The sequence below is a fragment of the Filicampus tigris genome, chromosome 1 (genome assembly GCF_054856515.1).
Source record: "Filicampus tigris isolate MCC_2025a chromosome 1, RoL_Ftig_1.0, whole genome shotgun sequence".
Lineage (NCBI taxonomy): Eukaryota > Metazoa > Chordata > Actinopteri > Syngnathiformes > Syngnathidae > Filicampus > Filicampus tigris.
In genome coordinates, this window is record NC_141217.1 from 41,838,841 (window position 1) to 41,851,957 (window position 13,117).

General features: G+C 45.3%; 1 protein-coding gene across 4 annotated transcripts; it reads right to left on the reverse strand.

Moving 5' to 3' along the window:
- Positions 1-1,622: 1,622 nt before the first annotated feature.
- Positions 1,623-12,804, reverse strand: slc26a10 (solute carrier family 26 member 10). Of its 4 annotated transcripts, XM_086042365.1 has the most exons (18): positions 12,289-12,804; positions 10,849-10,959; positions 10,604-10,761; positions 10,332-10,496; positions 9,829-9,981; positions 8,466-8,548; positions 8,232-8,379; positions 8,052-8,165; positions 6,592-6,669; positions 6,320-6,415; positions 5,903-6,009; positions 5,521-5,590; positions 4,479-4,661; positions 4,025-4,079; positions 2,984-3,072; positions 2,855-2,909; positions 2,654-2,760; positions 1,623-2,575 (listed from the first exon to the last, which is right to left on the reverse strand). In XM_086042365.1, the coding sequence occupies exons 1-18, from the start codon at positions 12,554-12,556 to the stop codon at positions 2,537-2,539; spliced, it is 2,079 nt and encodes a 692-aa protein (XP_085898491.1). In that variant the 5' UTR covers positions 12,557-12,804; the 3' UTR covers positions 1,623-2,536. The 4 variants fall into 4 exon arrangements, with proteins under 4 accessions (XP_085898491.1, XP_085898500.1, XP_085898508.1 ...); XM_086042374.1 differs by lacking the exon at positions 6,320-6,415; XM_086042382.1 differs by lacking the exon at positions 4,479-4,661.
- Positions 12,805-13,117: the final 313 nt, after the last annotated feature.

The following is a 13,117-nucleotide window of genomic DNA, read 5'->3' on the forward strand; positions in this document are numbered from 1 at the left end:
ATTTCAAACATATTTTATTAAAAGCTGAGCTGAAATATTTGAAACTTGTATAGGGCACGTGTCTGTTTCCGTCGTCCATTGACAATGTAGTGTCCCACAAGCGGCTGGGTAGCATCATTTTCATTTATCGTTTGAATGTATTGCTGTGAGCAAATGTTAAGCTTTCCAAGCCCTCGGGATTGCCTTTCTGCCTTTTCCAGCACCTGTTGCGGGAACTTTAACGTGTTCCATTCCATTGTGTTGATTTTTAGAGCAGCTTTCTTGCTTCAAGGCACTCCAAGAGCATTTTTCAAAGTCGTCGCAAAGTACCTCCGTCCTCGCTTAGTCCGTCTTTATAAAAGAGTTAACGTCCCAAGTCCGGTCGGACTGACCGTTCCGTCCCTGGCACGGAATGTTGAGCTCTGATTTTCTATTCTTGGAATAAAGTTGAAGGCGATAGAAGATAAGACAGTCAGGATCACTCAAAGAACACTAGAAATGCACTAAAATGAGTTCACTTGTCGCTCTGAGCTCTATCGGCCATATTGTATTATGCGATTATGATTATTGAGGGATGAGTCATACAAGTTAAGGTTTCTTTTTAATGTGTGATAACGTGATTTGTTTCTGCGAACGCTGCACCGTGGCCCTTCGGCGAGAAGGCTGAGCTTCTTGTTCTTTCACTTTGTGGCGACTGGATGGAGTCAAGCTTCAGGTCTCAACAACAAAAAGACTAATGGTGAGGTGTGTGACCTAATTGATTTGACACATTCTTTTTTTTTAATTTTGTGTTGCCATTGTTTTAACCTATTCAGCTTGTAACTTTTTGATTATGTTTTGCATTTGGATTCTTATGTTTACGAGACTTGTGTAAAAGTGCTTGTACAAATAAAGCCAAGTTGAGTAGCTTGTTCAAATTGTAATCTGGATTTGATTTGACTGGTATTTAACTTCACTTGTCTATTGTGACCGTTCTTCCTAGGGAGAGAAAAGTGAGGCCGATCAAACACGTGACCAATGTTTTTTTATGTAGTGTTTTTTTTTTTTTTTCAAATGTAGGGCTGCCGGTGGCATGCATGTTAGCAGGGCTCCCTGTAGAATCTGGCTTGTAAATAGTTGGCCAGAACCTTGTGTACCATCCTCTAATAGGAGTGGTCTACTTCCTGCCAATTAGTGAAACGCTCCTTGAGCTTAAAGGGGAAATCCACAGGGTACAGTGTCTAGAGGCCTCTTTAAAATATGCACTGAAAAAAAATAACTTGGCTATCTTACATCAAGCGGGAACATAATTAGATTTTGGTCTTTTTTTTTTTTGTCCTGGTTTGATGCAGTTTGAGTAGGTCAAGGTTGCAAGCTGTGCTAGGACACATTTCTTTTGACCACTAGAAGGCAGCAGAGTGATGAGGTGGGCGGCCTTCTCAATAAATCGCCTTGCTAAAACTGTCATACATCGCATTGTTTATTTATTTGCCGAGACTTAACTATCCGGAAATTGTGGTGAAGTAGTCCTGTCTGTTTTTCATCAGGCTTTCATCTTGTCTGGCTTTATAACGCAAGAGCCTGGCATGCTTCACATTCTTAACCTGTAATAAAAACTGAACGCGCACACACACACACACACGGACAAAATCCAAGACTATATGTTGGTGAAGAAACCCATTACTCCTTTTAATAAAATATAGTCTCATATTCTTGAATAGCGAAATATTTGCTTAAAAAACATCCCCCGGAGGACAGTTGCAGTCCAATACAAAAGAGCAATGCATGGCATGTCTGGTACACGTGCATTGCTAATATAAAATATCTCTAAACATACAAAGCATTTAACCAGTTCAGTGCACTTCTCAGCAGAGCTGGGCATTTTACTACAAAGTGAGCGTCCGTTATTCGTCATCCATCTGCAGCGTCGGTACCCTTCCGTCGTCCGCCTATGGGCCGGTCCGCCTCTATTTTCAAAGGGGCGTCCGTCGGCGAGTCCAACTAGACTTTCGCTCGCGCCTCCCCGGCTGGACGATATTTGAGCAGAAATAGTGACTCACTGCGCTTTGAAAGCCTGCCTGCTTGCTTCGACAGCCTGGTGCCTCACTCAAATCTGTCCCCCAACCAAGCAACAACAACTCACCATTTTCCTCGTCGAAGCCTCGCCGCGAAAAATAGACTAATGACGGACTGCAGCCGGATGGCAGACTAAATAAAGGGCTTTCCGCGGATGCTTAGTCCGTCTATTTGTAAAAAAAAATCCGTCAACCGTCAGCAAAACGAGCGTCGGTCAGTGACGGCTAAACGGAGCGGTCCGCCAGATAGAGAGAACGCCCAGCTCTGCTTCTCAGTATATTTGTCTCTGGATTGCCAACAAATATTTTCTGTTCAAAATCCAGCATAAATGGCATGACAGTGCGTTGCTTATATAAAATAGGTAAGACTGGAAAAAAGCCTCAAACATGCTACAACAGGCTACTGCTTCCTGAAAACACAACTACATGGAACACGCACCCATTGATGGGCTAGCAAGTCCAATTTGCTCTCTTTGAAGGCACCTCGGCAGCGTGCATCCGGTTCAAACCCAAACAGTCATCGTGCTTTCTGGATGTTTCTCCTGCAACCAACGGCGATAGATTGAGCAATTCCAACATGTTTCGAGCCAATATGTGTCCGTTGCTACTTTGTATTGTACCTTCTGCTGCTGAATGTACATCACAGCATCGTGTACGGTGACAAAAATATGCTGGGAGTTCATGTAGTCCATGAGGCCACTTGATGTGAGGATCTTTAAAACACTCTCTGGCGGAGCAGAGGTCAGAGAGCAGAAAAGACCATTTTCTATTTTGCACTGTGTTCTTGAGGAAAAACCCAGGCACGGTTACAAAGGCCTTACCGTTGCAGCCGGACAAGAACACACGAACTCCAACTTTCTGGCATTCAATGCACATCTGCAAATCAACAAAAAACATTTGTTGGCTTAATGCGGCGCCAAGTGACGTTTCCCATGCTTCTTCACACCAACCTGAATAAAGAGCCTTGCTCCTGCGACATCAACAAATATCACGCTACTGCAGTCGAGCAGTACGACCTGGACCTCACGCTCGGATGCGTCTGCAGACGGACCAAAACAAAAACAAAAAAAATCCCTTGAACTAGCAACTGCAATTACAACAATCTCAAAACGTTACGCATGCAATCATGCCACAATTGAATCCTGTAAGCAGATCTTTAAAACAGCACTGATTTCATATGAAATCTAACACCGCCATTCTGTTTCGCAATTGTGACGGCCCTGGCCGTATTTTGCAATACTATGCGTGTTCTGTAGGTGTTTGGTTGGTTTGGTGCGTGGCTGCCGCCTGATGCGTGCGCTGATCTGTATGTGGGAGTGAGCGCTCGTTACTAACAGGATCTGCGGAGACTCGGGCGGCCGGCGGGGATTGGCTAAGGTGGCGGAAGGAGCGGCCGTTCCCGACTGGCCACGACCTAACGGCCGCCAGTTTAAAGATGACTCGGCTCCGAGGAATGACAGAAGCGGCGCTGCATCTGACAGCGGTAGCCCTAACCCAAACCCTGCTCTCGGCCTCCGACAAGTGACCTTTCGATAGACTTTGCGATCCCGAAGCTTTGATGTCAGGAGATAGTCGGTAGCGCAGTTGTTTGTTTTTGTATTAGTTAGTTTAGGACACATCCTTAGTCTGTGTGTCAGCTTTTACTGCCTTTTGCTTTTGACCCATTTTTTGTAATACCTTGTAAATAGCAAAGTCTTGTAAATAGCTTTTTGCCTTTGGCTTCTTTGTGTTATATTAAATATTGTACATTTAGCCATGGGTTTGCCTTTTGTTTTGTACAGTGTATCACCCTTGGGGACCGAGAGTGATTCTCTTCATTTATGCTATGCTCCTAACCCTCGACGGGTGTGTAACAGCAATGCGGAGTTTTACACACATACAGTACATTAGTTGGTGCATGAGGGAAAGAGTAGACTTGATCATTACGCATTGACACATTTCTGTGCCAAGGTCTGTGGCATGCATTGTGTATACTGCATGCCACTACTTACCGGATTTAAAGAACTCATTTTCCGAAGAAAAAGATGCATTTGCAATGCCTCTTTCCTGAAGAATGACAAAGGCCAGAAATGTAAAAAGATTGTACGTCACACAAGTTGATCGTGTTAAAGGGGAGTTTGCAGTTGAGACAAAAAATCGTATTCATCATGGAGTGTTCATTTGTTTGGGGAGGCTGCGGCGGTGCGCCCGTGGTGAGTGTGTGAAAAACGACCGACTCCTCCTGAGCGACACCTTCTGTCTCTGGCTGGGTTTTTTTCCACGGTTGCGGTAGTTTCTTGTAAATCAAACCCGTGGAGCAAGACTGCGCCAAAGACAGCTCATTTCTCAAAGATCACTTCCGTACTTGGGTCAAATCATCAACTGTTTGGTTTTTTTGAAGTGGCAAACTCCCCGTTGAAGCGAATGTTTCCGACCGTGCGGATTGGGTGCGCGCGGCAGACGTACCACCGTGCTCACGTCGGTCTCTCGCTCACGCTTCTCCAGAGCTTTTCTGGCCTTCTCGCGGCTCCGGATCTTCTCTGGCGTCAGGCCCAACAACCGACTCATCTCCTCCCTAAAGAAGCTGCGGTTTCCATAGTAAATCGGCCCGTTGTAGGTCAGGATCTTCATCCCTGGCACCTCATAGCACTGAGAGCAACACAAGATGACATTTGCTTTCGGAAGTATCCATACTGCCTTTGCGCTCTGTTGAGGTAGTCGACCTCGTATGTCGTAAAACAAAACATCTGTTTGAATTTATGCTTAAAGCCCCTGTAAAGTGAATTCTGAGATTTTTGGGGCCAAATGGATTGTACGTACATGTTTGAAGAAGGCTGAAAACATGTTGAAAGAGCGAGACTGTCATAATTGTGGAGACGCAGTTTTCCTGATTCTTTGGGCCGTGGCTAAAATGGCATCGGGTGGCGCACTTGGGCATAGACATACCTATATGGCATTAGTCAGCCATCCCCCACTAAAAAACAACTTGAGGCACATTAGTGGTTATTCTGACGGAATTGCGAGTTGCTTAGTTGTTATCACTAGGCCAAATTCCGCCACTAAAGTGTGCAGTTAGCTAGACAGCTAGCTATGCAAACACCCCGAAAATGAATCTAGCTCATTTGTCACAATTTACAGACGAGATCGATGTCATTCTTTGAATTCCCAAGCCTTACGCCCATCAGTACCCGGTGGGATATATTCCGCTTGCCACTGGATGCTTCAAGCAGCTCAAACGTACTTATGAAGACAGAAGAAAGTTGCATGACAGCGGCAAGGAGCAACCATTTTTCACGCACTCACAGTGTTTGACAATGACTTGAGTTTTCATGACTTTGAAGTCTCATTTTATATGCAGATTTGTTTCCTTTTTTTTTTTTTAACCATTCACATTCGGCAGGGCTGGTAGACATTTTTTCTGTAGTGTGAGAAATTTAGAAGATAAGACCTCTAGTTTCACTTCACGGGCACTTGAAAATGGTCCTTTGCTATTCTGGCATGCTCTCACCTTACTATGATTCTCCACAGGTCGGTAAATTTCGGTGTTGCTGGCCCGGCCGAGCACGGAGCAACCGGCCCTGATGAATGAATCACGGTTCAGAGGGTGTCATCAACATGCCTGACAGTCATTAAGTAAGCTTCATCAATTTTGCTAATCAGCCACAACATTTGGTACAAGGACATTAGGTACAACTAAATCTACATATAGAAAAAGAGCCAATACAAAAGTGCTGCAAACCAAAAAAGATATGTCACTATGAATTTCATCAACAAAGAAAAAAAATGACTGTTCAACTGGATGTCATGAGATTAAGAACATTAGAATAAACATTTGAGTCGGTGTTAATATGCTACATGAAATGAAACCCCTCCCTCCAAAAGTCACGTACCTTTGCGTGCGGCAGATAACAGTCATCATTGAGAACACCACCCCGATGGCTAAGCCGAGGTCCACGTTGAGAACCACAACAGACAGCCAGGTCACCACCCAAACCATCTGCGTAAATTCAACATTCATTCTTAAAATGACACCCAATCGACACATTTTGCAGCAGTCGACAACCGAGAAGTCAGAGGTTGCAGGAGGACGTCGTTCCTGTTTCTCAACAGAAGGATGACCGTCGCTTCAATACAAATTTGAAAAAGACCAATTAGCTGTGCCTCGGCAATCACTTGCCGATCGAATGGAAACATGGGAACTCATTAGCTATCTTCAAGCCCTTCTCACGGGAGTCCGGCCATGCCTGGGGATTGCCTTCCAGAATAGATCCAATAACTTTTAGCCCTTCACCCTTCTGCAGCCTTACAAAGTCAATTTTGCTGATTCTCCACAGTTCCGGCAAGTCCTGGAACTGCAGGAACATTTGCCTGAGGCTGGTCACGTTGATGCATGCCAGTACCGCCTGTGGGCAAACAAACAAAGCAGAATGAGCCGAGGTTTGCCGCCAAGGTTTGCCGCCAAGGTTTGCCGCCAAGGTTTGCCGCCAAGGTTTGCCGCCAAGGTTTGCCGCCTAGGTTTGCCGCCTAGGTTTGCCTCTGCTCCTTCAACTTTGATACTGACGACTGCACATAAACGCACCTTGGGTAGGAAGTGGAAGAGGGGTCCGATATGCAGCAGGACAATTAGTACAACCAGACTGGTGAACAAGCCAGAGAACTGCAAACACAATTCACACAATTCGTTCACTCAAAGTCCTAATGTAACCATGTCGGTGTGCTGTAGTAATTACACATTTACATTGTATTTTTTTTCCTCAATTCTTTTTCACATATGAGCGTTCCTTCTACGAACCACTTCAGAAAATATGCATATGCTGTACGTTAACAGTCATAAGCTAAACAAGTGCTAATTGTAGTGAGCTATGAGTCTAGTGGTGCTCGGTAAATGTGCTGCGTCTACAATAGAACAGTCGCTGTTCTTCCTGCCTTTCTGGCTGCTCGAGAACTACCGGGAATGGGCGGCGCTAAACTAACTTGCTAGGCACCAGTGAGGAGTTTCAGCTGGCAAGCTAAATGCAGCTGAAAACTGTATGGAGCTGCTCCTCTAAATCACTAATGCTCGCCTCCATGGCGGCAAATGAGATACACTTCTGACAAGTATCGTTATCGATAGAGTAGGACAACGAGTAGCTAACCGTTTGACACACTGAGCAAGTAAAGAATAGGAGAAGACAGAGAAGCCACGCTAACTGCTAAGCTAACATGAAATGTAGACAAGTGAAACAACAGAATACGTGCCTAGGTGGGACAATACACTTAACAGAAGTCTGGCTGGAATCACATTACAACGGAAAGAAATCGTCTGTGAAGAGCAAATTAGAATGAGAAAATAATGTAACCCTGCACAGCATGCGCACGCCTCCGAAAACCCGAAATGGCTCAGTAAGTTACAACATATATCACTCGAAAACAGTTGGGTTGAAAAAATAACACAATTTTGGGTCAAAATGGACTGATCCACTGTTTGGGTCAATTTAACCCTACCCCTAAAATTGGTAGTTTTGTATAAAACAATGCAAGAAAGTGGGTCGAATTGACCCTAATAGTTTTTAGAGAGTAAGTCGGCTGAACAGCTGACTGGTCAGTTGACCAACGGAATGTAAGGACGGAAGCGCTCTGAAAGGGTGAGGACGGACGGGGTCGGAGGACGATTCTTTTTTATGAATAAGGACGGAGTGACGAGGACGGAAGGGTACCCCAGGTCGCCGACGGAGGACGGACCGGCACAAAATGGTAAAGTGCCCATTTCTGACTAATACATAGTGCAGTATAAATATTCAAATGAGTAATGTTAGTCATGAGTTTGTTTGTTTTCACCACAGAGTGCATTCTAACTTTTGAGATCTGCGCAATTGCTGTTTTTAAACTCATATACCCTTTGAAATCAATTTATATTTGCTAAAGGATGACATAGCCCATAAACATTCTTCCATAAGTGTTGTATTGATATTGCAATATACAGTATACCGTTGAAGGCGTTTCCATTCCTGCCGCGATATGGATTTGAGGCCATATCGGCCTGCCGCGGGCATAACCTACCTGCGTGTATCCGCCGGCACTTTCCAGTATGTTTGTGGTGGCGAGAGTGGCTGAACTTGGGAAACAAGTGAAAAAGGAAGACACTGTGTTGGAGACCCCGTGAGCCAGCAGCTCCTGCAAACACACGTTTTCAAGTTACCAGACCGCTAAGAAGCTTCCGCAAGCTTTTCCAGGCTTTACCTGGTTGGGATGGATGGAATATCCGTGCTTGTCAGCATAGATCATTGCCAGTGAGACCGACACAGCGTAGCCAACAAACGTGATGGCAACAGTGTCCCCAGCAATGTCAGTAAATGTGTGCAGGGCAGGCAACCGAGGCCTCGGGAATCTGACGAAAGGAGGAACCAAAGTAAAACAACCTGAATTTGTTGGGTCAGTGGTGCTGTTAGCCATTTGGACTACTGAATAATTTACCCGGCTGGAATGTGGCCAACAATCTCAATGTCATAAATGGAGTCCAGAGAGAAAGCATAGGCCACACCCGTGGCAATAATCACCTACACAAGCAGAATCAAAAACGCACATTGTTAATTCCCTGTCCCTGTAAGTTATTTGTTATTGATTACAATTCTGTCTACAATTCGGAACTGAATCTTGCAGTAAACAATACGCCAGTATTTTTGGGCTACAGACAGGCACAACTCTTGTCGCTAGTCATGGTGCTGTTAGGTCAATACTGTCTGCTGACTGTTACCTCCTAACAGAAACGAACAGTAATAGAGCCTTGTAGTTTAGCTTGTGCAATTTACCCGTGTAAAGCACTTGAGGAGCTCTCTCGATGACAAGTGTTGTTTAAAAATATGCTTACTACGATTTATGTGCATTGAGGCATGGATGTCCACCAGGGAAAGTCGTCGTACAGTCAAGCTTAAAACTAACCTGTTCAAACGGTGGTTAAGTGATGCGGTCGGGGCACTTACACGAGTGTCTTATGCGAGCGTTTAGTTCTGTTTCCAAACCAAAATATACCCAACTAAATTGGGTGGACCAAGTTCAGCGGTTGCCTGCAGTCATCGATAAGTATCGCAGGGCATTAACCAATGCGCTCGCCTATTACAGCTCCGGGAAACTCAAATCTGCCAAGCTGGGCATTTTACTAAAAATTGAACGTTTGTTATTCGTCATCCGTCTGCAGCGTGCGTACCCTTCCGTTGTCCGCCATTCGCCTTTTTTTCCGTTGGGAAAAAAAAAAAACGAATACCCGTCTATAGGCCGGTCCGCCTCTACTTTTAAATGGCCGTCCGTCTGCGAGTCCGACGAAACTTTCACCCCTCATCGCCCCCAACACTATAACTCGATCATCAGGCGATTAAGCGGTTGACTTTTGCTTCAGTTGTTGTCAGTGACAAAGACCCTTTTTCAGTCACGGGCCAATTTGTAGTTTGGTTTCCCACGGGGGGTTGTCATGACTGTGGCTATCATATAAGATCACCTCATCATGTGGCTGCATATGCACAACTTGCACTGCTTTTTATGTCTTCATTCTTTAACGATTGAAGAATAGTGCCAACCAAATTGTTAAGCATTCAGCTATGATTCAATTCATGTTAAGAAGGGATTGGCTGAAAAAAAAATGATGACAGTAGCTGCTAAAATGAAATAAAAATCACAAATTTGGTCGCAATTTTCTGCCCAAATGAAATGAACAAATCCAAATTAGCAAAAAAACATAAGGCACACTTTTTTCTTTTTCTTTCGTGGACCACATCAAATGAGGCAGTGTGGCCCTGGACCTTGATTTTGGCACGTGCGCACAAAGTAGATGACTCCAACCGACCGTGAGGATCTCCACCGGAATGGCGGCACGCAGGCGTTGCCGGTAGCGCGTGTTGATCTCTTTCACTGGGACCAGCACCGCCAAGCACACCAAGGAGATGAGCAGCTCCGCCATCTTGGTCTGAGGCAGGCTCTCCATCACGGACGCTAAAGTCTGAACACACAAATTGCGGAGGGGCTGCCAGTCACGTTCTCGAGCAAATTTGACACTGCCCGCACCAGTGACAATTCCCCAGAAATGTTGCTATTCTGTGTCTGTTGAAAGAATGAATTTAAAAAGAATGGTTTATGCCTCAGCAAAAAAACCAAACCAAAAGAAAACAGCTTCTCCCCAAAATGCGGGCATTCATCTCTCAGTGGAGGTGTACTTCAACATGCTTCCTTTAGACGAATTCCAGCATTCCAAGTTGCCAGAGCTGGGGCGACATCTTTGAGCGTTGTAAAAGGAGCTCCTGGCCTTTCTTTGCTCCGCCTGACTATCAGATGGTGAAGAACTCTGCTCACCTTGAAGAGGGAGAAAGTCCCCGTGTGGCGGGTGAGGCGAAGCCCCAGCATGCTTTGCAGCTGCGAGCTGGTGACGTGGAAGGCAGCGGCACTGGTGAATGCTTTCACTATCGGCTCTGACAGATAGGTGGAAAGGAAGCCCAACTGAAGACCAAACATACAGAGCTGGAAGACAAAATCATTCACTGGCGTGAGTCAACTCGGCTCCGACAGCAGTGGCCCGCCTCTGCCGTCTCTAAGCGGGGCACGCACGTGCCCGCCTGGCCACATACCATGATCATTCCCGAGAGAAGCGCTACCGCCGAGGCAACGCTGATCCTCTGGAGCTCAAAGTCGGCCCCTTCAGGCGAACTGGAGTTCAACTCCACGGGTGGGGGGACCATTTGCTCCACCACGGAGCCAGTCATGAGACTCACCACGGCAAAAGTACCTGCGACAAGTCCTTGACCTCAGTGACGGTGGTGACACGATGCGGCTCATAAGAATGACAAAGCATTCCTTTGAAGATGTACTCTACCTGTGGATACATGGCGACCGGTGCCAAAAATCATATAGAGGACCACGGGGAAGAAGGACGTGTACAGGCCAAATATCGGCGCTACAGACGTCAGGAGTGCGAAAGCCATCCCTGAGTTGGGGAGAGCAGTCAAAATCCGAGTTTTTAGCATACCTTATGGATTTAAAGAAATAATGCCCCGTGTGACAGTTACTCATCACACTGGTCATACAAACACCCTCCCAAAAATCAAACAGGAAATATGATGCTCTTCTAATAGAGACAGAGAACATTTCAATATTACTTTAAAAGAACAATGAATAGCTGTTGGATCGTTCCTCCATTTTCTCTACAGCTTATCCTCCTCAGGGTCACGGGGAAGACGGAGCATATCCGGGACCACCCTGGACTGGTCGCCGGCTCAAAAATGCTGCCCTGTAGCGCTGCACGATATCGGAAAACCATGATGGTGTTGAATATTGTGCTATCCATATGATTGCAAAATTTTACATGTACCTGAAGAAATGACATTATTATTATCTAATGGCGGCAAAACAAGCTGGTTCAATGTATTCTTGGCTAATGGATTGAAATAACTTACTATATGTACTGTTTGTTAACGGAAGGGTTATAGGTTCTACGATTACTATTTTTTCCGGCCGGACAAAAGGGCGGATGGACGGACGGCAGAAGGGTACCCCAGCTGGAGGCATTTGGCGATAAATGGACTAAGAATTTTTGGTAAAATGCGCAGCTCTGTGTGTGTGTGTGTGTGCATGTATATGTATATGTATATATATATATATATATATATATATATATATATATATATATATATATATATATATATATTTTTTTTTTTTTTTCTTTCTTTCAAGTTATTTATTGTCGATATTTTTTCAATATAGTGTGCAGCCCTAGTGTAAAACACTATACACGTGTATGGCATTCACATAAATAAATTAGATTAATCATGGCAGTCTGATGTTGTGCCCTAGGATTGTCTGGTGACCAGTCCAGGGTGTAACCCTCCTTTTGTCCATTTTCGGGCGCGACATGCGTCAGCTCACCTGTAACCCAAATGAGGGCAACATGTGTAGCAAATGGATGCTCACAATATAGCTATTCGCAACATGGCTTTTTTTTAAAAACTATTGTATATGACAAAAAAATACATACACATATGCTAAACATAATTACAATGACTCATTTTTTACTACAGTGCTAGTGCAATTAATATTGATACTGTACTACTTTAAGGAATGCTACATCTAATACTGTAATGGTAATATAAGTACCAAGTCCTCTATCGAATACGCTTATTTTGACTTACATGTTTTATTCTATACTTGTACCTTTTTTTTTCTTTTTTTTCTAAATCTTTTGGGCTAACTTCTTATCATTTTGAATGAAGCACCTCACAGTAAAGGTTATTATTGTTATTAAACGTTGATGACTGACCTTGTGGGATGTGAAGCACGCCAACTGTGAGTCCGGCGATCATGTCTCCAAAGAAGCATTTCTTGAAGCGGTATCTGGGCAGCCAGTTGCAAATGGGAACTCTCTGACGGAGCAGCTGGAGGCAGGCCCGCCGCGAGCACCTGCACCTGCGGGCGAGCTTGGCCCACAGCCGCACACGTGCACTCGCGCGCTCCCCCTCGGAGCCGTAGGCCTGCTTGAAGCGGTCCTCGGTGAAGATGCTCCGGTACACGGCCACGGAGGCGCTCATGTTGGCAGACGTGCCCAGGTGGCGCGCCTGGGCGGGGGTGCGTGCTGCGGTGGGGGGTGACAAGGTGACCAGATGACCGCTCGAGTCCCGTCTACTGAGTGCGGACGCGCCTGGATTGCTTCATGGCTTTTATAGCAAAGTCTGCCCCTGTTGCCTCGACGATTTCCTGCCAGCCAATGACACGCTCAACTTTTTTGGGTTTCACTCTTGACTTTTTCTCAAGTGGACACCGGAGTCACGCAGCAAGAAAAAAAAAAAAAAAGAGAGAGAGGAGGGGAAAAAAAGAAGGTGAGCTGCTGCAGGTTGTCAGGCGGTGGTCAAATTCTCTGGGTCCTATTGCGCAAAGGCTTGTCATATGTACTTTCAAGCGCACAAAATAGGGAACAGTGTACTTCTACGACCTTTAAATCCAATAGTCGGCATGCTGCAAAAGTGGCTCCTTCCTATTTAGTTGTCATGTTCTCCCTCGGTTTGTGTGGGTTTCTCCGGCTACTCGGCTTTCATCCCACATTCCAAAAACATGCAAATGAAGTCGATCGAAGACTCTCATCCACAACACAT

What these genes read in the sequence shown, in the direction of transcription:
- slc26a10 (XM_086042365.1), bottom strand. Translation starts at nt 12,556, where the DNA reads ATGAGCGCCTCCGTGGCCGTGTACCGGAGCATCTTCACCGAGGACCGC. An exon ending in TCTTCCACTTCCTACCCAAG is followed by an intron (nt 6,416 to 6,591) that starts GTGCGTTTATGT and finishes GTTTGCCCACAG; the next exon opens with GCGGTACTGGCATGCATCAA. An exon ending in TGTACATTCAGCAGCAGAAG is followed by an intron (nt 2,576 to 2,653) that starts GTACAATACAAA and finishes CGTTGGTTGCAG; the next exon opens with GAGAAACATCCAGAAAGCAC.